General features: G+C 41.5%; 2 protein-coding genes across 4 annotated transcripts in view; one reads left to right on the top strand and one right to left on the bottom strand.

The window, feature by feature from the left end:
• Positions 1-6,677: 6,677 nt before the first annotated feature.
• On the bottom strand, positions 6,678-24,070 carry NKIRAS2 (NFKB inhibitor interacting Ras like 2). 2 transcript variants are annotated; one of them, XM_034415950.2, is made up of 4 exons: positions 22,827-24,070; positions 13,935-14,031; positions 11,558-11,811; positions 6,678-8,165 (listed from the first exon to the last, which is right to left on the bottom strand). In XM_034415950.2, exons 2-4 carry the CDS (start codon positions 14,026-14,028, stop codon positions 7,926-7,928), a joined length of 588 nt encoding a protein of 195 aa, XP_034271841.1. In that variant the 5' UTR covers positions 14,029-14,031; positions 22,827-24,070; the 3' UTR covers positions 6,678-7,925. The 2 variants fall into 2 exon arrangements, with proteins under 2 accessions (XP_034271841.1, XP_087748336.1); XM_087892210.1 differs by having other exon boundaries at positions 11,738-11,811; positions 22,827-22,965.
• Positions 24,071-24,094: 24 nt separating this feature from the next.
• Positions 24,095-27,141, top strand: part of DNAJC7 (DnaJ heat shock protein family (Hsp40) member C7) — a 37,485-nt gene continuing 34,438 nt past the window's right edge. The window contains exon 1 of one of the 2 annotated variants that reach the window (XM_034415947.3): positions 24,095-24,304. In XM_034415947.3, the coding sequence (XP_034271838.1) occupies positions 24,189-24,304 (116 nt within the window). In that variant the 5' untranslated portion in view covers positions 24,095-24,188. The remainder of the gene's footprint in view (positions 24,305-27,141) is intronic. The other variant, XM_034415948.3, reaches the window with a different exon arrangement.

Raw genomic sequence — 27,141 nt, 5'->3', positions numbered from 1 at the left:
ATAGAATCTTTCTTTTGCTTTTAATCTTAGCATCTCAGGATTCCAAAACAGCTGCCCAGATGACTCCCTAATAATCCTGAAAGTATCTGAAAATATTGGGAGTGGTTCTGTCAATTTAGCCCGGAGATCTTCAAATGGGAAACTATTGCCATAGTTAGCTATTTCTAACTTATTCAGGTTCCAGTAAGATTTACAGCACAATCCTGTGCATGCTTTCCGAGATTCATGTTATATTAAGTTCAGTGCAGCTTCCAATTCCGTAATTTTGTTTAGGATTACAGCCTTGACAAATGCTGGTTTAAATTACATCAGGAAAAGTGGATGTGGTAGATTAAACATTATAGGAATTTGCAAGGAAATCTATGGTTGAATCGGAGAATTGAATCAAACCAGGTATAGAGGACTATAATGCTTATGATAGTTTCATTTCAGGGTTCTTGCAAATGTTCTCCGTTGTTTAATGTTAGTCTGCTTCAATTTCCCTCAAGGTTCTGTGCTGCTTCATACCAAGCATATTTTCATAATACAAGTAATTAAAAGAATAGGAAATGTATAATTCTTTTTTTAAAGTGCCTTATTCAATTGGGCAGATTTTTAAAAATGATTGCAAAAACAATGTGCTTCCTGCTCATTCTCATATCTTGTGTATCATCTATACAAATTTATGCATATTTAGCTAATAAATTTCTGTAATATGGTAGCAATATTAGAGATGACCTTCTTATAACAGAAAATATTTGTCTTGTTCTGCATGAAATGCATTGTGACTAGGTTACTATCTCAGTTGCTACCGCTAATATTATTCTATCTGTATAATCAGGTGGAAATATTTATTTTACTGGGCTTATAGGTCATTTTAATTACTATTGAGTCTAAGAGGCATATATACCTGACATTTATAAATCAGATTCAAACATATGAATACAGTTATAAAATCAGAAACATATTAGTGTACATAAATACTAGGTGTATTTATTCTAGTAATTTAAAAAAAAAACTTAACGATTTTACAATACCCCAACTGCAAAGGCCTGCTAATCAGCCAAATTTTAATGGTCTTCTTAAAAGCCAATAAAGTAAGAGCTATTTGACTTTATGGGGGAATGTCTCTATGTTCGTTAAAAAAATAAAGAAAACTTCAGTGTTACATACTCAATATAAATATGTAAATAATTGCAGCAGCTACTTGCTTGTGCTAAGTAAGAATCGGCATTCAGGTGATCAAAAAGGAAACTTGTAAATTAGGAAAAAGTTGGTTTTCCTTCCCTGCTGAACTTCTCAGACAGCCAAAGCACTACAGATAGACTAAAGAGAGAGAAATAAAATTGATTGGTGGGGGGCGGGGGGAACCCAGACCCTTAATAAGTTAGGATGTTGCATTTCTTCATTTAGTGAGTTATTGATATTGCAAAGGACTCCATCTTTGGAATGTGGCTGTCCTGTTTTCCAGCACTAATTGCACTGTGATTCTAGAGATGAGCCCCAGTTAACCCTAGCAACTCTGAGCAGAATTTAGAGGCACATCTTGCTCTGAAACATCAATACGTCTAGCTAGTACAGGTATTGTGTTATAGATTCCAAAACATTTGGGACTGTAGATTTGTAGTAAGTAGACTGGAATAAATTGAATATTACAAAAAGATTATAGGAATCCAGTTCAGGATGCAAAAGGCCTTTAATAAAAGAATGAAATGGGGTCAGGAAGAAGAAGAAAAGATGTGTGGTTTGATTACGGGGGGGGGGGAAGTTAACAGAAGACAAGTACTGACAGATTATATTGAAATAAATAATATCAAATCATAACTGGAATAATCTACCTATAGACAGCGCAAAGGACTGTGGTAGGCTAATATTTTGTTTGGCATATTAATAAGTTGCAGAAGTACTTTACTCAATGATTCATCATATGCTCCAGTTTTATGGATGTGAATGCAGTACTATATTTTTGTGGCGTTATCACCGATGTTTGGAGCATAGCCATTTGCAATGAATATAAAATAGTATCATTTTCTATTTTTGCCATATACATATATAGTTATTTATGGGCAGCTTGATAAATTGCATGAATCCTATTTTTGTTTACCAAAACAAGCCATTATGCAAAAAAAATAAAAAAAACATAAAGCCAACTTCACCCTACAGTATTCCATGGAACAAATCTTAACTTTTCTCCACTCTGATGATCTAGTTTGACTGATGGATTATGATGTTTTCAGAATCCAAGAGGGTCTGAAAAGAGGCTTCTGCTTTAGTTGTGTTGCTTTCTTTGGGATGTTACTGAGTCTTGTGTTTCATAAAAAGATTCTCTTACAGTGACCCTGAATGCTATCTGCAGGATTCTGCTTTATCTTTTAGTGGCCTGGATATGCTACTTGAATATTAAATTACTGTAAAGTTCCAGGCTCCTTATAATGACTTATATATACATCTTTAGCTAACTTACAGGAAATTTTCCATTTATCTGAATGCCATCTTTCTTGTTGGCTGATTTGAGAAATCCTCTGGCCTTTCACTGTGATCCCTCATTTCCTTTCGCATTCAGGATAGTTCTGTTAGTTGTGTATCTCCCTTTTCTGAAACTCCTCATCCTACTGTGTTGAAATATTTGACCTATCACTGTGCTTTCCTCCCATGCAGTAGTGCACTGTTTTGATTCTTTTTCCAGATATATGAACTAGACCCGTGATGGCGAACCTATGGCACACGTGCCAGGGATGGCACACTGAGCCCTCTCTGTGGGCACACACGCCATCGCCAGCTGCTCTTACAGGTTCCGTTGCAGTCATGTGTGCCGGCCAGCTGCTCTCTTTTGGGTTCCGTCACGCGCATGCACACCGGCCACCTGCTTTCTTCTGGGTTCTGGTGCTCCGGCGCACGTGCGCACACATGCTCACACACACTCCAGTTTTGGCACTCAGTGCCGAAAAGGTTAACCATCACTGAACCACACTGTCTTTTAATAGACTACATGGGCTTCTTTCATACACCCCACTGGAAATGTGCACACTGAGGTTGTGGAAATGAATATACAAGAGCAGTATATGTACACAAACACACGTTATAGGATACAGATACACAAAACATGGAGTGAACTGTGGCTTCTTATGACTGTATCATTTATTGTAGAAGGTTGCTCTTGAACATTTGATTTTCAAAGAATTCCTTACAAGGTCCACAGAAAGAAAATAGGATCAAAGAAGCAAAATGCTTGCCTTTTGTCAAACGAGAAAAATCTGTATTGCTCAGAACAGACAACTTGTAAGGCTAAGTTCCAAGATGGCAGAAGAGAAGTACATCTTTGTTAATAGACATCTTACAAAATTTCCAGCACATGTAGATTAAGGTATTCTAGATAAAATTCTGATAAGCCAGAAATCTGCTCTTGATTCTACCACCCAAATCTGTCCTTTTTCTCTTCTTTATAGTTCTAGATTTATCTCACCTTGTCTTTGAATGTGCTTGCTTTCTGCCCAGTTGGAAGACCTTCATCACTTTTCTCATTTTTCTTCTGTACCCCCCTCTTCACTGGTGTGCTTCACTGTTTTGGGTGGCAGACTTGGAAAATAGGTCATAAAAGCACCAGTGCACCTTGAACCCTAGTGGTGCTGCTTGTAGTTTCATTGTCTTTCCATTGGTTTAGATTTTCCAGCAAACCCTTGGCCTAAATGCAGCTGACCCTCAATCCTGTACTGGCACTAGGGTTTTTGATATATTTGGCACTTTAACCCCTAGAAGCCATTTCTTCTGCTAATAGTACTATAGCAAAAAGCTGCTTTAGGAGCGCAGTGTGGATGCTTTCTTTTATAGCCCTATCCCTCTGAATCCAAAGCATTAATGCCTTCATATTTAGCATAGAGTATAATATACTCCAGGTAGTGGGTAGGGCACCTAGGCCATATCTCTTAGTAGTGTGTGTGCCCCCTACTCCCAACCGATTTTTTAAAAAGTGATGCACAACATTTAAACTTTTATTTAAGGTGAAAAGACATTCAAATGACCTTAGGGACATGGCCAGTATATTGTTTTTCCTCTGCCCGCTGATGATTCAATGTATATTTTTGATGTACCATATAAATATATATATATATATATATACACACATATACACACACACATATATATATATATTATAAAAATGTTGAAATAAAAGTAAAAATATTTTGATAATCAAATCTCCTGTGTTGCTTGATTGATAAATTCAAATTGTTGGGCTAAAGATCAACATGTGCTAGATTCAAGTCCATCTTCGACCATGGGAGTTCACTGAGGGAGTTTGAACCAGTCACTTTCAGCCCAAAAGGCCACTGTTTTAGATAAAATTAGGGAAGGATAGTCCATAAACTGCCTTGAACTACTGGAGGAAATGTCATAAACATTTTAATAAGAGGAAACAGCTGTCAGTTCTCTTGACATGGTAGTGGATATATCTGCAGTTCATCTGCAGTTGCATTGGACTGCAGGTTAAAATGCCTTGGGAACTTTTCAATGTCTTCAGCAGCTAGTGCAGTGAAACCATTATTACTATTGGGAGTCTATTACATGATTACAGCAGTGCACAAATTTGATCAATAACAATTAATTTCAGAGCTTGCATCTGTCACAAAAGGTCCAAGAGAAGTATCTTTATAAAATGTACACAAGGCTCTTGAACCAATACTTGACTAAAAGAATACTGTAGCGATGAAGGCCTGGTCCGCACAAATCCTAGATGAGATAAATGAAACTATTCTTTGGTTTCCCATTAAAATTGTATCTTCATAAAATAAAATCTCTCTGGCTGTTGAAAACTAGTCATAATGAGGGATTCTCCACTAACATCCTTTTCATCCCAGTTTAATCTGTTAATGACCTTTCTTGAGGTGGAGGGGATAGATCTTTATTATGAGCCACTTACAGACACATCCAGTTGAGGCATGCTTTATTGAATGCAATACATTTTGTTGTATTTGCACAACACATGCAATCCAAACTAGACTTTGGCTTACTGCAACAAAAATTCAACCATAGATTAAAATATATATAGGTTCAGCTATATAGCTAAAAATATATAGGCAAAGTATATAGACCAAGACAGTTTTCCTCTGAATTCTCTTCAGGATGTTGCATTTCCTCACAGTTAAGAGTCAGTGGGAAAGAAATGACTTATCAATGCAGTAGAAATTCTATACAATTTCGTTGCAGTGAACGAAAACTATAGAATAAATTGACAGCTCCCATTTATTTCTAGTAGCCTTGTTTAGGATAGGTTTTGGGTGCACTGCACTCTATTTAAACATGTACATGAATACCAAGGAAGAAAGCTCCAAAATCAGTCCCTCGTAGCCCAAAGTTATTTTACCATGCAAAGAACTTAATCTATTGAACCCAGGCCTTGGAGCTAAGGCAGTTTGGAGTTCTTTTTAGATTTGTATTGTTAACAGACAATGGATATCTTGACTGATTCTTATCAAAGTGATACATTGCGGGCCAGTCCACTGGTCAATGTCTGATCTCATCAGTTTGCTACGTTTAGTCTCTATAAACTCAGATCTGTATTTTCCAGAGTCCTTGATGATCTCTTTGTGGTCTTTGCTTAAGTTTGCAATTGATAATCATTATACCTCTTACAGAATAGAACACCAGATCCCTACATGCCATCTTTGACCTTCTAGAGGCACCAAGAGAAGATAAGCACGCAGAGGTATTCTTGCTATGTGCCCACACAAATGCACACCAGCTGAGCTTTCCATAAACTAGCTTGGCACACAGACAAATGACATGTTGCCTCAGCCAACTTTTTTTTAATTGCGGCATGTGTTTGCAAGTGAGAAATGGTAGCTGGAAGGGAAGGACATGTTTGTTCTTTATTTGGCTCTTAATTATTTCCCCTCTACACACAAACACGTTTTTCCCAGTCTGGCTCCTCAATCAGAAACAAAACTAAAATGTTATGAAAGAAAACTGGTAATAAACAGGAAAATCAAGTATCTCCCACTGCCCCTTTATTTCCTTCTGCAATGTATCTTTATGCAAATTAATTTGTTCTCATGGTTTCTCTATGGTTTAGCTACAACGAGGTAAGTCACATGAGTATGTTGGGCATTACTTCAGAATATAGTACAGGTAGTCCTCGATGTATAACCATTGATTTAGCGATTGTTTGAAATTACAATAGCACTGAGAAAAGTGATTTATGACCATTTTTCACATTTACTACTACTGCAGCATCCCCATCTCCAGTCACATGATCAGAATTTGGTCACTTTCACATGTATTTATAAGGGTTGCAATGTCCTGGGGTCACGTGATCACCTTTTGCAATCTTCTACTAAGTCAATGGAGAAGTCAGATGCACTTAAATGTGTTACTAAGTTAAAAACTGCTGTGATTCACTTAACTACTACAGCAAGAAAGGTTATAAAATGGGGCAAAACTCCTTAACTGTATTGCTTAATAATGTAAATTTTGGGCTCAATTGTGGTTATAAGTTGAGGACTACCTGTATTGCACTCTAACACAATTTTTATTCTTATTCCAACAATGAGTTGTATTTGCTGACATTGTGGCATTTATAGTTTAATAGACATTTTTCTTTAATATTCCTTTTGCAAATACGTAAGATATTTTTTTAAAGGTTTATTTTCTTTCACAAAGACCTTAAATGGAAAATAATTATCTTTGAATTTTTCAACAACAAATATTTTGTCTATAACCATAACTTTATTAAAATAATTACAATGCCATTTTTGTCCAATTTAAATCTTTCTGTTTAAATTATCTTCCCAATCCTCTCTCCCTAATCTACATTGGAAAAACTGGAAAAACTGGAAAAATAATTATATTTACATTGATGTTGGAAAGCTAAAATACATTTTTTAATTTATTGGTGTCATCTATTCTGACTGGGACACTGTGTTCTGTATTGTATTCAATAAAAGTTAATATTACACAAACAATTCAGAGCAGTGTAGAATCTGTTTTTAATCTGCATTTCAAGAGTTCATAAGCAACTAACATAGGAATCATGTTTCAATGCATTATGGGATAACAGCCTTACTCTGAGTTGAATCCATTTGATCATGATATCAGTTATATGAATTATTACATCCATTATCCAAATCAGGAACACAAAGTCACAGTGTTTGGAAGAGACATTCACAAAATAATAAAAATCAAATCCAGATCGAGGAAATTAATGATATATAAAAGATCACTAAAACTATTATCCCCAAACTTAATTTCTGTTGGTGGATAATGTGCTTTCCCACAAGTCTCTATTTGTATGTTTCCTCTTCTCCACAAGTTGGTCTCCTTATAAAAATACCGTTAGCTTCTAAAAAAACATTCTAGAATCTGCTAATTCAGGAACATGGAAGATAGTGGATTAATTTGGCCAGGAGGGCTTCAATACTGACTGAAAGAATATTCCTTTATTATTCTTCCTCGTGTTGCTATATCCATGGCTCACCCCTCCCTTTTCCACAACTTAAGAAATATTTCTGGGAACCCTGGATATTTCTACCATGGTATCCCTTCAGGGTACAAATCAAGAATAAAACTTAGTACCCTTAACAGCTATTTTCAGATTTAAAATGTGGGTTCTTTAAACAGTAAAAAAAAAATGAGACTGATTAAAAGATTGTTAAAAATCAAACCTTTAATGTGGTGTATTGACTATTTAATACACTAGGCACTGGGCATATGCAGGTACTATCTGCTTGATTTAAAATATATATATTTTAAGTGAAAAATGAAGAAAAAATTCTACACTCCTGTTTTGGATTTGGAAAGTTTTTTCTACCAAAACAAAAACAAATGATACAGAGATAGGAACAAAAGAAGTGCCTTATATGGTATCTGCTACTAGTTTCTGCTCTCTGGCAAGGCCAGCCCTGCCCTACATGCATACATTTTTACCAGCAATAGTGGTCCAACACCTGTGGGTTTCATCCATCCACAGAACCACTGCTTTTGTTCTTGCGGCTGAGTGGGAAGGTGGACTTGCTCTGTGGCTGCGTCATTTTGCTGGCTAAGTAGACAAAGGGGTCAATGAGACTCCGACGGTCAGCAACTGAGGTTTCCCACAATTTTACTTTCTCTGCCTTTGCCCAGTGTTGGGCTATATCATGGTCCACACGGCGTTGTTCCTGCAAATCGCATTTGTTGCCTAAAACCACAATAGTCACCTATGAAGATTGGAGGAGGAGGAGAGAGAGAAAAATCTAGTTAGTACAATGTTAAATGCACAAAAAGCTCCAAACCCCAGGATGCTCATACATAAGTTTTAATAAAGAATAAAAAATTATGAAAAAGTAATGAAAAGGAAAGAAAGAAAAGAAAAAAGGACAAAGAAGCAAAAAAAAAAAATGATAAAAAGAAATAGAAAAAGCTTCCGATTTCCTTTGCAGCAAATAAAAATATGACCCCTAATTATCTCTTACTCTATGATTATTAAAAAAAAATCTATTATGTACTATTTTTAATAATCAAAACCTCAAATCAAAAGCTGACTTTTTCTGTTTCATGGAAAAATCTGTACTTTTTTTTTGAGGCAACAATAAATGTAGATAATGCCTTTTGTCTAATCAAGGCAGTCAGTTTAGCCATTGCTGCAAATTCCATCATTTTCACCCTCCATTCCTCCATTGTGAATCGAATCCCAGGATGCTTATGACACGGTGAAACAAGGCCACCAGGATATTTGGATGCCTGAGTCAAGGGAAAGCATTCTTTCCCCTTCAGACACTGATTTGTCAGCTGAAGGTTGCTTCTAGAAAGACAACAGGATGGGTCCTTCAGAACTTAAAATTAATCCCAGCATGCTTGCTGGTGGCATACATGGCTTTTTTTTCTTCAAATATGCCATCTCTGCTTCTTACTGCTCTTAGTGCCTGCCAGCCAAGTTGTCTGCCTCAGGGTCCTTTCATTTATACCATTCTCTGAGAGACTCATCCTCAGCAACTGTAGCATTTAGCTGATCTTGATGGGTTTAAGAAAGCTAAATAGGGTTGGAACTAGTTAATGTTTGGCTGGGAGACCACGAGAAAAATCCCAGGATTGTGGATTCAACTGAGAATGCAAAAAGGAAAGAAAAGAAGAGGGATCCCATTAAAATACATTGGCAAATTATTTCCACATTATTTGCTGAGCTTGACCAGAGAGAGATTTATGTGGCCATACAATCACACACCAACATCATACAGTTCTTGTGACAGAAAAGGTTATTAACTTCCAATTCTCTGGCTTGATAAAAAAAGGGCCAGGGGCTAGGAGCTTCTAATGATGGGTGGAAACTCTTGTTTCTAGAATTGGGGTCCCCCCCAAAGAAATTATTAAGCTATTTTGGTAATTATTATTACCAAAAAAACCAACCACACTACAGGCCACATTTGGGATCACTCTTTTAATGGCCACATTTGGGATCAGCAATGCAAATATTAAGCCAAGTGGTCACTAAGCGAAACAACAACTGTGCTTACAAACTTACTTCAGCTTTCCTTTGCTTTACAGACCTATGAATGTTATAAATAAGGTGAAGGTAAAGGTTCCCCTCACACATATGTGCTAGTCGTTCCTGACTCTAGGGGGCGGTGCTCATCTCTGTTTCAAAGCCGAAGAGCCAGCGCTGTCCGACGACATCTGTGGTCATGTGGCCGGCATGACTAAACACCAAAGGTGCACGGAATGCTGTTACCTTCCCACCAAAGGTGGTCCCTATTTTTCTACTTGCATTTTTTATGTGCTTTCGAGCTAGATTAGCAGAAGCTGGGACAAGTAACGGGAGCTCAACTTATTATAAATAATTGGTCACAAAGTTATTTCTTCAGCACTATTATATTATAACTGTGAACCGGGGTGAAATGCTCCCGGTTCGGATCAGATCGAGTGATCCAGTAGCGATTGTGGTTTGGAGAACCGGTAGCAATGGCAGTGCAAGGCTCCGCCCACCCATCCGGGTGTCATTACTTTCTGGTTTTAACCAGGAAGTAATGTGTTTTTTACCCCCTGTGCATGCGCAGAGAGTCTGGGTGCTGTGCCATGTGGGTGAGCGAAGCGAGCGCGCACGTGAGGCGTGTGCACTTCCGAACCGGTAAGGAAGGTAAGTAGATTTCACCCCTGCTGTGAACAATCATTGTCCAGGACAACTGGTAAACGAGGACTACCTATACCTTTTCTAGGCAGAAAAATAAAGATGTTTGATCGACGTACCCAGTGGTGGGATTTAGCCAATTCACACCACTTCGGGAGAACTGGTTGTTAACTTTCTGAGCAGTTTGGCAAACTGGTTGTTGGAAGAAATCATTAGGGCAGAGAACCGGTTGTTAAATTACTTGAATCCCAGCACTGGATGTACCCCTCTAAAGAGAATCAGCATAGCACATCTTCCATAGCTTAAATATATAATATTTTTGTGAAATAAAGATGTAACTATTATGTAACAATTGTTTCTCCTAAAATAATGAAAAATGTAATGGTACCTTGGAAGACTGGGGAAAGAGATGCTGATGTCAGGCCCCAAGCCCAAGAATGACAAATGCTGGTTCTTCCCAGCTGAGTTCTTTATGGTTTCCACATCTACAGGCAGAATCTTGCCAGGTTGAGGACTCTACTATTTGCATCTACCATATATTCTGAGAATTATTAGGGAGGGACTGTCTTCACCCTCTCTTCCTCTCACACAAAATACCTGTCTTCTATTCTTCTGGAATGGTCTCCTCCCTCCTGGGAATCCACCCTACTGCACTGCGTCAAAGCTGCTCTGGGAACAGTCAGATAAGAAGTGCAATCCACACCTGAAGAGCAAGGGGCGGAGCAAGAGATTTAAGAGGACCCTCCCTAAGTCATTGAGCTGTGGGTGATGGCAGGAGAAATATGCTTTTAAGACTTGCAAGATTCAGTTAACCTAGCTTTAGAATAAAATAGAATTAGCTCATTTTACCATGATTCCTTCTACCTGGTAAAGCTGACAGAGACAGAATAAAGACACAGATGTCAAAGACGCTGTGCTACCAGATAAAGAGTAGATTAGAAGCAACAATGTCAAAATAGATTCAAACCAATATGAAATTTTGTTATTTTAGGGTTGTTGCAACAAGATCATAAAGATCATAAATGTTATCTCAAAATAAACTTGGAACAAATTATGTCATTTTTATCTTAATATACACATTTTGTTACTAGGTCCCCACTTCTAAAGAACATTATGTTTTTGAAAGTTGATTTGAGAATCTACTTCAAAACATCCCTAGACTCTTTGCTACCCAAAGGCTTTTATGACACGAGTATCTGGGATGCTGAGAGTGAGTTCGATCTAGTGGTTAAGGAATAAGGCTAGAAAGTGGAAGACCATGAGGAAAATTCCTGCCTTAGCCATCCAACAGGGTGACCTTGGGCAGTCACTCTCTCTCAGCCCAATTCACCTCACAGAATTGCTGTAAGCGAAACAGGAGAAGGAAAATATGTTCGCTGCCTTGAGTTATTCGTAAAAATAATACAGTCAATCAGCCAATCAATCAATCAACTAATGTTCTGCAAATTTTCCCAAATAGGAAATGCTTCAGAAAATAATTCCACCTACCTCCTTCTTATCCTTGTTTTTATCTATTTCCTTCTTGAGAATCTCCACTCTCTTGAAAGACTCCTTGCTGTCAATACTGTAAACCAGTACAAATCCATCCGTGCAAGAGAAGCAATGCTTGGGCAACTCCAAGCACGGGGAAGCTCCATCCCTCAAGCCTCGGGTATCATAGAAACGCACTTGTTCACGCATATTCCGGTCTGTTTCAATGGAACCCACATAAATGTCTTCCTGGGTTTCAATCATTTCTGAACCTGCACAGAGTCAATCAGACAGAATTTAAGAATCTCTACCAAAAAAACCTCTGAATCTTGCTCCTAGAAAGACCTACACAGGAATCTAGAATAATTTATGCTAACTGCACTTGCTAAATGTTTAATTATTGTTTCAGTATTTTTAAATTATCATAACTTCAGCAAAAACATGGAGGAAAAAGTGTGTATAACTGGGTGGCACAATATACCAAATGAAAAGGAAGTCTGATCTGGGGACACAATGTGATGGGCAATGGTGTAAGAATGATTCAACTCACCATAGTTAGCATGACCATGTTAGCTTACCATCATGGACAAACTCCGGGCCTACAATTAATTTCTAGTTCAATAGATCAGATTAATTCACAAGAACAAGTAAATACTCTGTATATCATTGCATTGTATGTGCATGTCAACAAATGGGAGCAATTATGAGCAGATAACTTGCCAATTTGAAATTGTTTTTCATGCTTTACCTCAACACCTTTTCCTTAAAATGTCATTATTTTACCGCATGTATTTCTACATCTGTCCCTATATGAATGAAAAATAAATTAGTTGAACTTGCATATTACATTGAGCCATAGTGCACATTGAACATGCTTTATTAAGCAAACTTACCGTATTTTTCGGTGTAGAAGACTCACCAGAATATAAAACGCACCTTAATTTTTGGGGAGGAAAACAAGAAAACAAGAATTCTACCTCTGCCTACCAGCATTTTGGAACAGTCTGGGGAGGATCTGCCTGGCAGCTTCGGGGAACAAGACGGGTGCCACGATTTGCGGCTGGTCACCCCTCTGGCTGCCCAGCAGGCAGCTTAGGGCAGGCAATGGCCGCAATGACTTCACTCCCCTGCAATGTACTCCCCTGCTGTAGTAGTCCTGCACATTCCCAATGGGAAGAAAAGCACTTTCAGGCGGCAGCACTACAATCCCCTCCCCAAATCCAAAACGGTTCCCAGTTCCCCGCTGCACATTGCAGGGGAACTGGCCGCCCGCCACCTGAAACGCGGCTCTGATTATTGTGTTGGGGAATCTGGGCAGCGGTGGCTAGAAAGGAGGGGCATTTTTCTTTAGGAGCTCTTGTTCGGCTCCTGGGCGCAGAGGGCTTAGGCGGCAGCTCCTCACATTGCAGGGGAGTGAAGTCATTGCGGCCATTGCCTGCCCTAAGCTGCCTGCTGGGTGGCCAGAACGATGACCAGCCGCAAATTGTGGCATCTGCCTTGTTCCCCGAAGCTGCTGGGCAGATTCCCACCCACCCCCAGACCGTCCCAAAGAGGGTTGTTCCTCAGGCTGTGCCCCGACCCAGATCCCTGCCGCCTGGAACTGCCCGAAAATGGCCAAAGGGTGGGGGCCGGCGGGCGGGGCTACATTCAGCGTATAAGACGCACCCAGATTTTCACCCCCTTTTGGGGGGTAAAAAAATGCATCTTATACACCGAAAAATACGGTACATGTTAATCATGATTCTCAAGGCAACAGGTTTAACTCATATAGGTAGTCTGCAACTTACAACAGTTCATTCAGTGACCATTCGAGGTTACAACAGCACTGAAAAAAGTGACATGACTGTTTTTCACATTTATGACCATGGTCACGTGATCAAAATTCAGATGCTTGGAAACCAACTCATGATGGTTGTAGTGTCCCAGAGTTACGTGATCAGTTTTTGCGACCTTCTGACAAATCAATCGGAGAGCCAGATTCACTTAACAACCGTGTTTCTAACTTAACAACTGCAGTGATTCATTAACAACTGCAGTAAGAAAAGATGTAAAATCGGGCAAAATTCATTTAAGAATTAGCAACAGAAATTTTGGGTTCAATTGTGGTCGTGGTAGTTGAGGGTTTCCGATACATGCCAATAACAAACCCAAATAAAGCTTTTTAATGTTCACACATTGCACTAAGCCATAGTATGATGCCCGAATCCATCAATCTCCTTTGTTAGTCCTGGTTTATTAGCAGTGTGTTGTGCCACTCAGCCAACTGAGTGGTTATTGAAGGAAAAATTCCTAAGCAGATCATGGCTTAGCAGCCAATGAAACAGAAAAGCCTAAAATGTATGATCTGCGCAAAATAGCAAAGAAATAAGATTTCCCATTTAATGCCAACACTCACCAACAATATGATTCCCATACAGAAGCTGTTCCAGGATCGAAGTCTTCCCAACTGATGCTTGCCCACATACTACCACTTTGCAACTCTTCCCCATTATCTGGACAATACAGAGAGAAAACAATCAAGAAGGATATACTGAAAATGAATGGTGAAAACATGCCTAAATGACGATACATATGCAAACACCACTGTTGCTCAAGGCTGGCTTGGGCTATTCAGAGAAGAAGATCCACAAATTATAATAACCAGACTATTTTAATCTTAGGTGCTGGTACACTGGTAAAAGATATGAGCAGAACTTCATGGGGCTTTAAAATGGCAAATGCCTGGGCAGGGTCAAGCAGAACTAAGATGAAGAACAACTAATATATCTGTTATTCGCAAGAAATGGAAAGTGTTTCTTAAGGCTTGATAATTTAATATTTACAAATAGAATTGAAATTTTTTTCCTGCCATGGTTGGCTTTTTTTTTTTTTTTTTTTAATTTGATTTATATGCCGCCCTTCTCCGGAGACTCAGGGCGGCTTACAATGCGTTAAGCAATAGCCTTCATTCTTTTGTATATTTTATACAAAGTCAGCTTATTGCCCCCACAAACTGGGTCCTTTATTTTGACTGGAAACCCAAGCCATGTTCTTATTCTACAGTCTGCACTATACACCATATTAACTCTAATCCTTTTTATATATTTTTAGAATCATCATATTTTTCCTTTATCTTAATTATGACTCTGGGTTATTTGCTGGTCTGTGAGTGAATAAAATTAGGTTTGATTTCACTGGAGATCAATTAGGTTTGATTTCACTGGAAGCCAGATCCAAAACTTAGGCAAATTATTACTGCAGACCGTATGACAAACGAGTATATCCAAATATACGAGTTACTACAGATCAGAAAGTTTTATGCAGAGAATCACTGTGGAGAAAAGAATTACACCAAGATCTGAGCCAGATTCATTAATGTTCCTATTTTGTCAGAGAGAAACCTTGAGGTCAATTATATATGTGAATAGCAAAAGCCTAAGGTAGGTGAAATGAGGACCCAGTTTGTGGGGGCAATAAGCTGACTTTGTATAAAATATACAAAAGTATGAAGGCTATTGCTTAACGCATTGTAAGCCGCCCTGAGTCTCCGGAGAAGGGCGGCATATAAATCAAATTAAAAAAAAAAAAAAAGTTCAGAGAGCACCATGAACCTCTCATTTCAACCCTGAGCTACAAATATTCTCCTTTATTGGAATATTTTTATGTCTCTGACAACCAAAACTGTACAATGGAACAGGAAAGCTATAGTATCTCCAAGTAATGTTCTTGCTTTTTAGAGGGGGGGAAGTTTACCAGTTGATATTGCTTCTGTGCCACATTTTATTTATTAATTTTTTATGCTACCCATCTCCCCCTGTAAGGTAATTTTTATTTTCTACATAATTCTACATAATTTACACAATAATTTATACATAGTATAGTATATAAAGTTAAATATGTTTAAATATAAATACAAGAATAATTCTTACTCTGTTCATATTTTCTACAGATTAACCAGGATTTATCCACACCATTAGGTTTTTAGGTTTAGGTTTTATTTGATTTGTATACCGCCCTACTCCCGAAGGACTCAGGGCGGTGAACAGCCAACAATAAAATACATAAATACACAAAATTTAAAAACCTGATAAAATCAAATTAAACTTTTTGGCCCAGACAAATTAAAATACCCCAATAATTTAAAAACAGATTAAAATTTACATATTTTAAAAAGGGAAGAGATCAGGCCAAGCCCGCTTGATGGAATAAAAAGGTCTTCACAGCACGGCGGAAGGAACACAGATCCGGGATCCTCCGTATCTCCGGGGGGAGCTCATTCCAGATGGTAGGTGCCCCCACAGAGAAGGCTCTCCCCCTAGGGGCCGCCAGTCGACACTGTTTGGCTGACGGCACCCGGAGGAGTCCCTCTCTATGAGAGCGTACTGGCCGGTGGGAGGCTATTGGTGGTAGTAGGCGGTCCCGTAAATAACCAGGCCCTAAGCCATGGAGCGCTTTAAAGGTGGTAACCAAAACCTTGAAGCGCACCCGGAAGACCACCGGGAGCCAGTGCAGCTCGCGCAGGAGAGGTGTTACATGGGAGCGCCATGTCGCTCCCATTACCACCCGCGCGGCTGCACTCTGCGCCAGTTGGAGCCTCCGGGTGCTCCTCAAGGGGAGCCCCATGTAGAGAGCATTACAATAGTCCAGGCGGGAGGTGACGAGGGCATGAGTGACCGTGCGTAACGACTCCCGATCCAGAAAGGGACGCAACTGGCGAATCAGGCGGACCTGATAAAAAATCCTCCCGGTCACGGCCGTCAAGTGCTCTTCTAAAGACAGCCGTGAATCCAGGAGGACGCCCAAGTTGTGAGCCCTCTCCGTGGGGGCCAATGATTCGCCCCCAATAGTCAGTGATGGCGTCAACTGGCTATATCGGGACGTCGGAAACCACAGCCACTCGGTCTTGGATGGGTTGAGCCTGAGCCTGTTTCTCCCCATCCAGATCCGTACGGCCTCCAGGCACCGGGACATCACTTCAAGGGCATCGTTGGGGTGATCCGGGGTGGAGATGTACAGCTGGGTGTCATCAGCGTACTGATGGTACTCCACCCCAAAACCACGGATGATCTCGCCCAGCGGCTTCACATACATGTTGAACAGGAGAGGTGAGAGGTCCGACCCTTGCGGCACCCCACATATGAGGGGCCTCGGGGTCGACCTCTGTCCCCCTGTCAACACGGACTGCGACCGGTCAGAGAGAAAGGAGGAGAACCACCGCAACACGGTGCCTCCCACCCCTAACTCTTCCAACCGGTGCAGCATGATACCATGGTCGATGGTATCAAAAGCCGCTGAGAGATCTAACAGGACCAGGACAGAGGAGCACCCCCTGTCCCGAGCCCTCCAGAGATCATCAACCAACGCGACCAATGCCGTTTCCGTGCTGTACCCGGGCCTGAAGCCCGACTGGAACGGATCCAGATACGTCGTTTCATCCAGGTGCTGGGGAAGCTGTTGCGCAACCACACTCTCAACAACCTTTGCCACAAAACGAAGGTTGGAGACCGGACGATAATTTACCAACATTGCCGGGTCCAGGGAAGGCTTCTTGAGGAGAGGCCTCACCACCGCCTCTTTCAAGGTGGCAGGAAAGACACCCTCACCCAGCGAAGCATTTATAATCCCCTGGAACCAGCCTCGTGTCACCTCCCGAGAAGCCAGCACTAACCAGGAGGGACACGGGTCCAATAAACAAGTGGTCGCGTTCAGTCTACCCAGAATCCTGTCCACGTCCTCAGGGGTCACAGGATCAAACTCATCCCAGATAACATTCTCAAGACCTGCCCCAGTCCCTCCCCCTGAGACTATCCAGTCGGAGTCCAGATCTTCCCGAATCTGAGCGATTTTGTCATACAGATATTGGACAAAATCCTCAGCTCTACCCTCCAAGGGGTCCTCCCGCGCTTCCTGGTGGAGCAGGGAGCGGGTCACCCTAAACAGAGCGGCCGGGCGATTATCTGATGACGCAATAAGAGCAGCAAAATAGCTACATTTCGCTGCTTTTATCGCCACTAGGTAATTCCTAATATGAGCTCTTACCAGTGTCCGGTCAGATTCAGAAAGACTGGCCCTCCAACTACTCTCTAGGCGTCTTTTCCGGCGCTTCAACTCCCTCAGCTCCTCAGTGAACCAAGGAGCTAAATGAGATCGGCGCCGGGTCAGAGGCCGCAAAGGCACGACCCGATCCAGAGCTCCAGCGGCCGCCCTATCCCAGGCGGCCACTAGGTCTCCAGTCGAGGCGTGTGCCAGAGCCTCAGGGAATGGCCCAAGCTCCATCTGGAACCTATCCGGTTCCATCAGGCGCCTGGGGCGGAACCATCTTACCGGCTCCGCCTCCCTGCGGCGGGGTGTAGCGGTTCGAAGGTCGAGACGAAGGAGAGAGTGATCAGACCATGACAAGGGCTCGGTGACTATATCCCCTATCTCGAGATCACTCAACCACTGTCCAGAGACAAAAACCAGATCCAGCGTGTTTCCCCCCGTGTGGGTAGGGCCATGAATTAACTGGGTCAGGTCCATGGCTGTCATGGAAGCCATGAACTCCCGAGCCACCTCAGATGCCTCACCAACGGACGGCAAGTTGAAATCCCCCATAACCATAAGCCTAGGGGTCTCAACCACCACCGTGGCGATGACACTGAGTAGCTCGGGCAGGGCTGCTGCCACATGGCAGGGAGCCAAGTATGTGATCAGCAAACCCATCTGAACCCCGTGGCCCCATTTCACAAGGAGGGATTCACAGCCGGCCGTCTGAGGAACAGTGGCCTCCCTCGGTCTCAGACCTTCGTTAATAATAACCGCTACCCCCCCGCCCCTACCCTGCAACCTCGGCTGATGGAATGCGCGGAAACCTGGTGGGCACATTTCAACAAGAGGGACCCCCCCCTCTTGGCCCAACCAGGTTTCCGTAATACCTGCCAGGTCCGCTCCCCCCTCCTGAACAAGATCACAAATGAGGGGGGCTTTATTTACTACAGACCTGGCATTGCATAACATCAGACGGAGGCCAGGGCCCTGAGGATCTGCGCCACCTGGAAAACGAGTGGAGCTTTGGGGGCCGGAGCGCGCCACCGCTCGAAGACAGCGGGCGCGCGCTCCCCTAACATGATATGGCCCCCTGCTCCCGCCATATCTACCCCTCCCACCCACGGTACTGATGGTAAAAACCTTATCTGGATGAACTTTATCCCCCCTCTTGACCCCGGGCCCCCCACCCCCCATGCCGTGCTCCACAGCCTTACCTGGCCCTCCCCTTAGTGGGTTATCCCCCATACCCACGGCCTTACTTCTGATCCAACCCTCCCCCCCCCCCGGAACCCCTTAAGACATTTGCTAAAACTTTATCTAAAAAACCCCTCAACCCCCTCTTCGTGACATGCCACCTCTCTGGGTTCCAAAGCCCTTCATCGAGGTAGGCCTTCGATAACATGGAAGGCCAGGCTTGCGAGAGGGGGGAGTCTCGCAAGGCAAAGAGCTCAGCCGGTGAATACCATAAACATTTTGTTATTGTTGTTAGTTGCGAAGTTGTGTTTGACCGATTGCGACCCCATGGACAACTTTCTTCCAGGCCTTCCTGTCCTCTACCATCCCCCGTAGACCATTTAAGCTCAAGCCTACTGCTTCCATGACTCCATCCAGCTACTTCATTCTCTGCCGTCCCCTTCTTCTTTTGCCCTCAATCGTTCCTAGCATTAGGCTCTTCTCCAGTGAGTCCTTCCTTCTCATTAGGTGGCCAAAGTATTTCAGTTTCATCTTCAGGATCTGGCCTTCTAAAGAGCAGTCAGGGTTGATCTCCTCTAAGACTGACCGGTTTGATCGCCTTGCAGTCCAAGGGACACACAGGAGTCTTCTCCAGCACCATAGTTCAAAGGCCTCAATTCTTTGACACTCAGCCTTCCTTATGGTCCAACTTTCACAGCCATACATTGCAACTGGGAAAACCATAGCCTTGACTATACTCACTTTTGTTGGCCGGGTGATGTCTCTGCTTTTTATTATGCTGTCTAACTTTGCCATAGCTTTCCTCCCCAGGAGCAAGTGTCTTTTAATTTCTTGGCTGTAGTCCCCGTGTGCGGTGATCTTGGAGCCCAGGAAAATAAAATCTGTCACTATCTCCATTTCTTCCCCATCAATTTGCCAGGAATTGAGAGGGCCGGGAGCTATTATTTTAGTTTTCTTAATGTTGAGTTTCAAGCCAACTTTTGTATTCTCCTCCTTTACCCACATCAGAAGGTTCTTTAGTTCCTCTTCGCTTTCTGCCATTAGAGTGGTATCAACTGCATATCTGAGGTTGTTGATATTTCTCCCGGCAATCTTAATTCCAACGTGATTTATATCTAGCCCTGCCTTTCTCATGATGTGCTCTGCATATAAGTTAAATAGGCAGGGCGATAGTATACAGCCTTGCCAAATTCCTTTCTCAATTTTGAACCAATCAGTGGTTCGGTGTCCAGTTCTTATTGTTCCCTCTTGACCCGCATATAGGTTTCTCAAGAGACAAATAAGATGGTCTGGTATTCCCATCTCTTTGAGAATTTGCCACAATTTGTTGTGATCCACACAATCAAAGGCTTTAGTATAGTCAATGAAGCAGAAGTAGATTTGTTCTGGAACTCCCTAGCTTTCTCCACGATCCAGCATATATGTTGACAATTTGATCTCTAGTTCCTCTGCCTCTTTGAAATCCTGCCTGCACTTCTGGTAGTTCTCGGTTCGCATACTGCTGGAGCCTAGCTTGTAGGATTTTGAGCATAACTTTGCGAGCATGTGAAATGAGTGCAATGGTGCGGTAGTTTGAACATTCTTTGGCATTGCCCTTCTTTGGAATTGGAATGTAAACTGACCTTTTCCAATCCTGTAGCCACTGTTGAGTTTTTCAAATTTGCTGGCAAATTGAGTGTAGCACTTTTACTGCATCGTCTTTTATGATTTGAATAGCTCAGCTGGAATACTGTCACCTCCACTAGCTGTGTTGTTGCTCAGACTTCCTAAGGCTCATTTGACTTCGCATTCCAGGATGTCTGGCTGGAGGTCAGTGGCCACCCCATCGTGGTTATCAGGGATGTTAAGCTCATTCTTGTATAGTTCTTCTGTGTAATTTTGCCACCTCTTCTTAATCTCTTCTGCCTCTGTTAGGTCCCTGCCATTTTGGTCCTTTATCATGCCTATCTTTGGATGAAACGTTCCCTTCATATCTCTAATTTTCTTGAAGAGATCTCTGGTCCTCCCTATTCTATTGTTTTCTTCTATTTCTTTGCACTGTTCATTTAAGAAGGCATTCTTATCTCTTCTAGCTATTCTCTGGAATTTTGCATTTAATTAGGTGTGTCTTTTTCTTTCTCCCTTGCCTTTCGCTTCCCTTCTTTCCTCAGTTATTCCTCAGACAGCCATTTTGGATTTCTTTTTCTTTGGGATGGTTTTAGTTGCTACCTCTTGTACAATGTTGCGAACTCAGTCCAAGGTTCCTTAAATTTATTTGTCACCTCTATTGTATATTCATCAGGGATATGATTTAGTTCATACCTGAATGGCCTAGTGCAGGGGTCTGCAACCTTAAATATTCAAAGAGTCATTTGGACCCGTTTCCCACAGAAAACACCGGGAGCCACAAAACCTGGGTGGGCGTGGCCAACTCATGTCACTCACTTCCACCGGTCACATGACCCCCACTAGCCATGCCTACCCAGCCAGTCATTATGGCAGACAACCAGTTGTTAAAAAACACCGGGAACCACAAAATCCTTTTGACATATCTCTCTCCCCACTCCCTCTCCCACTCTCTTTGTATCTCTCTCTGTCCCCCCTCTCTCTGTATCTCTCTGTCTCTGCCCTGACTGCTTCTCCATCCTCCGCTGTTGCCCTTACCTTCTCAGACCAGGCGAGGAATGACTGGGAGGGCAGGGCGAGGGGTGGGGCCAGCCAGTATTGGGATCACCTGACAGGGAGCCACAGCAGAGGGCCCAAAGAGCCACATGTGGCTCCGGAGCCGTAGGTTGCTGACCCCTGGCCTAGTGCTTTTCCCTACTTTCTTCAATTTAAGCCTAAATTTTGCCACAAGAAGCTTATGATCTGAGCCACAGTCAACTCCTGATCTTGTTTTTACTGACTGTATAGAGCTTCTCAATCTTTGGTTGCAGAGCACATAGTCAATCTGATTTCTGTGTTGACCATCTGGTGATGTCCATGGGTAGAGTTGTCTCTTGGGTTGTTGGAAAAGAGTATTTGCTATGACCATCGTATTCTCTTGACAAAATTCTACCAGCCTGTGCCCTGCCTCATTTTGTACTCCAACATCAAACTTGTCTATTATTCCGGTTATCTTTTGACTTCCTACTTTAGCATTCCAATCCCCCATGATGATAAGAACATCATTTTTGGTGTTAATTCTAGAAGGTAAGGCTTCATAGAACCAGTCAACTTCAGCCTCTTCAGCACCAGTGGTTGGGGCATAGACTTGGACTACTATGATGTTGAATGGTTTGCCTGGGATTTGAACTGAGATCATTCTGTCATTTTAGGGATAGTATCCCAGTACTGCTTTTCCTATTTTTTTATTGACTATGACGGCTACTGCATTTCTTCTGAGAGATTCTTGCCTGCAGTAGTATACCTGATAATCATCTGAATTAAATTCACCCATTCCTGTTGGTACTGTCCATAGGGTTTTCATGGCAAAGATACTGGAGCGGTTTGCCATTTTCTTCTCTAGTGGATAACGTTTTGTCAGAGCTCTCTGCTGTGACCTGTCTGTCTTGGGTGGCCCTGCACGGCATAGCTCATAGCTTCATTGTGCTGTGCAAGCCCCCCTTCGGCACAAGAAGGCAGTGATCCATGAAAGTGACCACAAACATAGAGGAATAAATTAGGCAGTACTGGTACAAATTTCCACTGTTGAGAACAATTATTCCTTTAATCTAGTGTAGTGCTCAGAGAAACATCACACTGCAATGTCAAATGACAAAACGGCTGTTTCTTATATTTCATGACACTTTGGCTCTTTTATTTGCGCATTAATGGTCTGTCAAGCAAGGCCTGTCTGCAATCTGATAAAAGCCAAGTTGTCAAAAGCCAATGTCATCATTTATCAATCAATCTTCAAGGCACTGCAAGCTTCTGGTGGGTTTGATAATACTCTAATTAAACAGCTGGTTGCTCCTCCTTAGAGAGGGGACTGGGCTCATTTGCAAATCTACCACAGATGAAATTAAAGTGCAAATGCACACAATCGCTATTGCGCTTCTAAAAGTCTGCAATTTTTCTGAAAACTCAATTTAAAAAAAACACAAACAGCCAATCCAAGGCAACCTACCTTCCCAACCCGGGCACTGCTCCTGATGTTTCCCTGCCGTCTTCAGCAAGGAAAGGAACTGAAGACCAACAACTCGGCATGACTGAGAGAAAAGGCATACATGGGAACTGCAGCCCACAGCTCCATCTAGAGCACTGTCTCTGGTGTGATTTACTCTCTCTTGCAATCCAGTTAAGATATTTAGGAAAAGGTAACAGCAGCGCGTTGCAGTCAAACACAGCAGAATGGAAATACAAAGCTGAGCTCAGCAATCTTGCTATAATCCAACCGGGGCTGTTTTTCATTTTAAATTTTATGAAAATTATACAATCAAGCGGATGGCTATCGATCTTTAAACAAAACGGCAGAAATGATGAGAGGAATAAAGCAATACCTTTTTTCCCTCCCTATCTCTGATTGAATTCACATATTTATATTAAAGCAAATTTTGTTAGGCAAGAGTGCTGGTAGCAGAAAAATGGGAAATTAAAATACCCTTACAGTAGAAATGAAATGAGAATAAATACATGTGAGGTATTTTGATTGCAAATATGATGCCGAAAAATGTTTTTTAAGGTTTGGATATCTTCGGTTGATGCAATGGCTGTGTTCACGTGGCCTTCTTGATTAACTGATGTATGGTTTATGGAAATAATACAATTTTCTGGGTTTCACATAATATGAACAATACATCCGATACACAGGTTAGCTTTGCAGAACACATTAGGCTGAAACATAGTTGATTAGTTTTTCTTATTGTGCTCATGCAATCAGAGCTGTTTTATTGAAGAATGAATGAATTCTTTCTCCTGGAATAAAAACGTATCAATGTATAAAATTGTCATCTAGTGCTCTATTGCTCAAGTATCTAAGCAATAAAAAAAATAAAAATATATGCATCTTGCTTTTATTGCTAGATAGAGTTGCCTTTCCAAAAAAAAAAAAACCAACCAAAAAAAACCTCTTATAGAATTCTTTCAAACCGTATTTTCCATTTTTACAGCAGAAGAAACCTGCCTATCTATAGATAGAACTTATTCCTAACTAAGTATAAACAGATTCTGAAATATTGAAGCCCAGTGCTATCAAAAAGAGATCTGAACACAGACCGGTCCCGACTGCCAGGTTTTTTTTTGATGCATATTTTTGCCTGAAGACAAATGATTATTTCCAATTCCTGTTTGTCCAATCGCGAGGCAAGAAGATTTTTTTTTCCCCTTGGAGGACTCGCTTCCCAACCGGAAGTGGCCTATCTAACCCCGATTCTTCTCTCTCCGGATATAGAAGGAGGAACTTCCGCCTCGTTCTTTTTTTTTTTTTTTCTTTTCTCTCGTTCTCTCTCCTCGGCTCGCCGGCCGTTGATTGCAGCAACAAGGAACCAAGATGGCGACGGCGGGCGGAGATTGCGACGTGATTATGGCGCCCGCGGCACCCCCAGCGGTGGCTTCCCATTCCGCGGTGCCCCTGATGTTGAGCGAGGAGGACGAGGGGACGCGCAGGTAAGCCCTCCGCCACCTCTTCCGTCCCTGGAAAAGAGTTTTTTTTTATCCCCGCGGAGGGGGAGGGGCTGCTTCGAAGCCGGGCGGGGGGAGAGAGGACAAGAGGCGGAGCCTGATTCACTGCCGTGGTTGGCGGGTGGGGGGGGGGGCTGGGAGAGAGAGAGAAAGAAATAGGGCTTCTTTTAGGAAAGTATCTTGGACGGCAGCACCTGCGATTTGTTACCGTTGTCATTTGTCAGCTCTTCCTCCAAAGGGTCACGAATGAGAAAATTCAAGATTAAGCCCATTAATGAAGGGCAGTTAAGAGAAGCTCTCTCATTGAGGGACAGTGTACATCTAAAATTCAGTCTGCTTAGGGATAAATCATGCAGGTTCTGTTGTAACTTCTGGGCTCTTTAGAGAGGAATTGCTGGATGAAAGAGACCTACAGCCTGATCGATATTTACATTTAACCGTAAATTTCCCAGTTTCAAGGTATAACAGGATTCAAGCTGGAGATTAGCCATCCTACTGCATCTCTCTCTGTGTGTAGTTGCAGACTTACTGCTGAATTCCATTATTCCTGTAATTCAGTTATTATAGCTCTCCAAGTACTTTCCCACAAGGGTTTATTACAGGAACTCTATATATACAGGTTCTGAAGAGGAACCAGAAATACATATGTTTCAGTAGTGGGTTTCAAATTCCGTTGCTACCAGTTTGCTCATGGGTGCCCGTGTGCGCGTGATGCTTCTGCGCATGCACAGAAGCTTCTGCACATGCGCAGAGACGTCCGGGTGGGTGGGCGGAGCCTCCCGCTGCCACTGCTACCGGTTCGCCCAATCCAGGGCGAACCTGTAGCAATCCACCACTGATATGTTTGAGTAATGTTTTTACTCTATTTTACAGACAAGTTAGTTTGACCATCAATTACTCTACAATTGGTCTCTTTGTTTCAGATATTGTGCACAGTACATGACTTGGGATATGGTTTGGTATATAAACGATTTCTCTTTGATCTCAGCATTTCAAGAACATCCCACTAAATAAACATACCGTATGTTGGTTAGGGTAGCAGCTGTTCTTGCCATGGGAATCTTTTAGATAATGAGAAATGCCGCAGTAGTCAGTGAGACATTTAATAATCTGTACATTTTGTGTTAAATCTTATTTGGGAAAAACATTTTGAATTTCATTTTGGGTTATCATGGGGCAGTGAATTTTCTCATCTTTGATTCATAAGATTCATAATCACTGCATAATAGTGTAAGCACTTGCATGTAAAAATGAATGCAGTATTTTTTTAAAAAAAATAATTCTGGGTTGGATGCCACTTGGTTTATACCAAGTGACTCCTCCCTTGTGACAAAAATCATAGATGTAGAGGAATCCCTAGCAAAAATTAATAGCTAATCTGGAAATTTGTAGTATCAGACTGTGGTTTTGATTGGCTGGGCAAACAGAAAAAAAGGTGAAGAAAAAATGAATCTGTTGGCTATCATTAATTACAAAATCAGATGTATGATTTGAAAAGAATTCCTGTTTCTCCTGTTATTCAAAGGATTCACACCTTATTTCAGATTTCTCTTCTGCCCTATAGCTAAAGGTACCTAACAATAAACGCTTATTATACTTATATATAGAAGCTGACATACATAGTTGGGTTGTAAGACATGTACTCCTGGGACATTGGATGATAGCCAACACTTGTAATTGGCATTTTGCTCGGGTGCATAGTGTGGTTTATCCTCAGGGGAACCTTCTGAATTGGATAAGTGAGCTATAATTTATGTTAGCAAGCTTGGCTAGGGTTTGAATATGAGTCTTCCAGCTAAATATTCCATAATGGAATTCAAAATATTAGATTCCCTAGTGACAGTTGACCACCAATTAAAGGTATTGACTTCTTTCCTCCTTGCAAGATTGCAACTTGATCTACAATTTCCAGCCTGTCTTCAAATAGTGAAACTTAGTTTGTGAGGTTAGGGAGTGAAGAATTAAAACTATTTCATAAGAGAACGATAATTTTAAGATTATTAAACTATTAATTGCAGTTGAATGTGATTTATTCAGTGAATCATAATTAAATTATAGTTAATATATATGAATTCAAGCATGCGTTATTGTACCAATATTAGATAATGGTTGAAATTATAAAAACGTACAGTTGTGTTTGTCAATACTGGAGGCAAAAAGGAGATACATACTACAAACAGGAGAAAAAAAGACCATGTTAAATCTTGCATATCAGGCATCCATAATGACTAACCATTATTCCTGGAGCATGTTTCAGAATCCTTTGCAATATTTATGGATTCCTTATCAATTGTATGGGAAGGATTTTCCCCTAATTTAAAAACCTCGCCAGTACAACTTCCATAGCTTGAATTGCCTGCTCACATTCTGAAAGTATGTATACTATTTCACAAAAAGGGCATATCCTGGGTTCTGGAAGGATTTCTGTCTTGGAACAGTATCTAATAGGGTTGTGTAGTGTTTTGTAATTATATTTTTGAGAGCACGGAAATAAAACTGTAACCCCTATTTGCTAGACATTTTAGAACAAGAGTGAAATTGCTTCAAAACTGCTGTGATTAGGATTAGGGTTAAAGTTTTCCCTGCTGTGTGATCCTTGGAAAACACAATTCTATTAAGGTATTACAGATAGGTACTGTATTTTTATTTGTAGTAATGCATAATCCTAGGGTTCTAACCCAGCTCTCCAAACACAACAAACCCTCTGAAGTTAACTCAAAGATTCCTTTATTAGGAATGCCAACAGCCCTGGCAAAAAGTTTCTCTCTAAGCCTCAGGCTAACAAGTCCATTCGTCTGGAAGATGGATAGTTGTCTGCTACA

The sequence above is a fragment of the Pantherophis guttatus genome, chromosome 4, assembly GCF_059756535.1.
Source record: "Pantherophis guttatus breed Tessera chromosome 4, ASM5975653v1, whole genome shotgun sequence".
Lineage (NCBI taxonomy): Eukaryota > Metazoa > Chordata > Lepidosauria > Squamata > Colubridae > Pantherophis > Pantherophis guttatus.
The sequence above is the reverse complement of the archived record's forward strand: the minus strand, read 5'-3'. Positions and strand labels throughout refer to the sequence as shown.

Bases quoted from the DNA above. Each gene is read 5' to 3' on its own strand.
- NKIRAS2 (XM_034415950.2), bottom strand. From the start codon at position 14,028: ATGGGGAAGAGTTGCAAAGTGGTAGTATGTGGGCAAGCATCAGTTGGG. The intron at 11,812-13,934 runs GTGAGTGTTGGC...GACTCTGTGCAG, and splicing joins GTATGGGAATCATATTGTTG to GTTCAGAAATGATTGAAACC. The intron at 8,166-11,557 runs GTAGGTGGAATT...CAATCTTCATAG, and splicing joins AAAACAAGGATAAGAAGGAG to GTGACTATTGTGGTTTTAGG.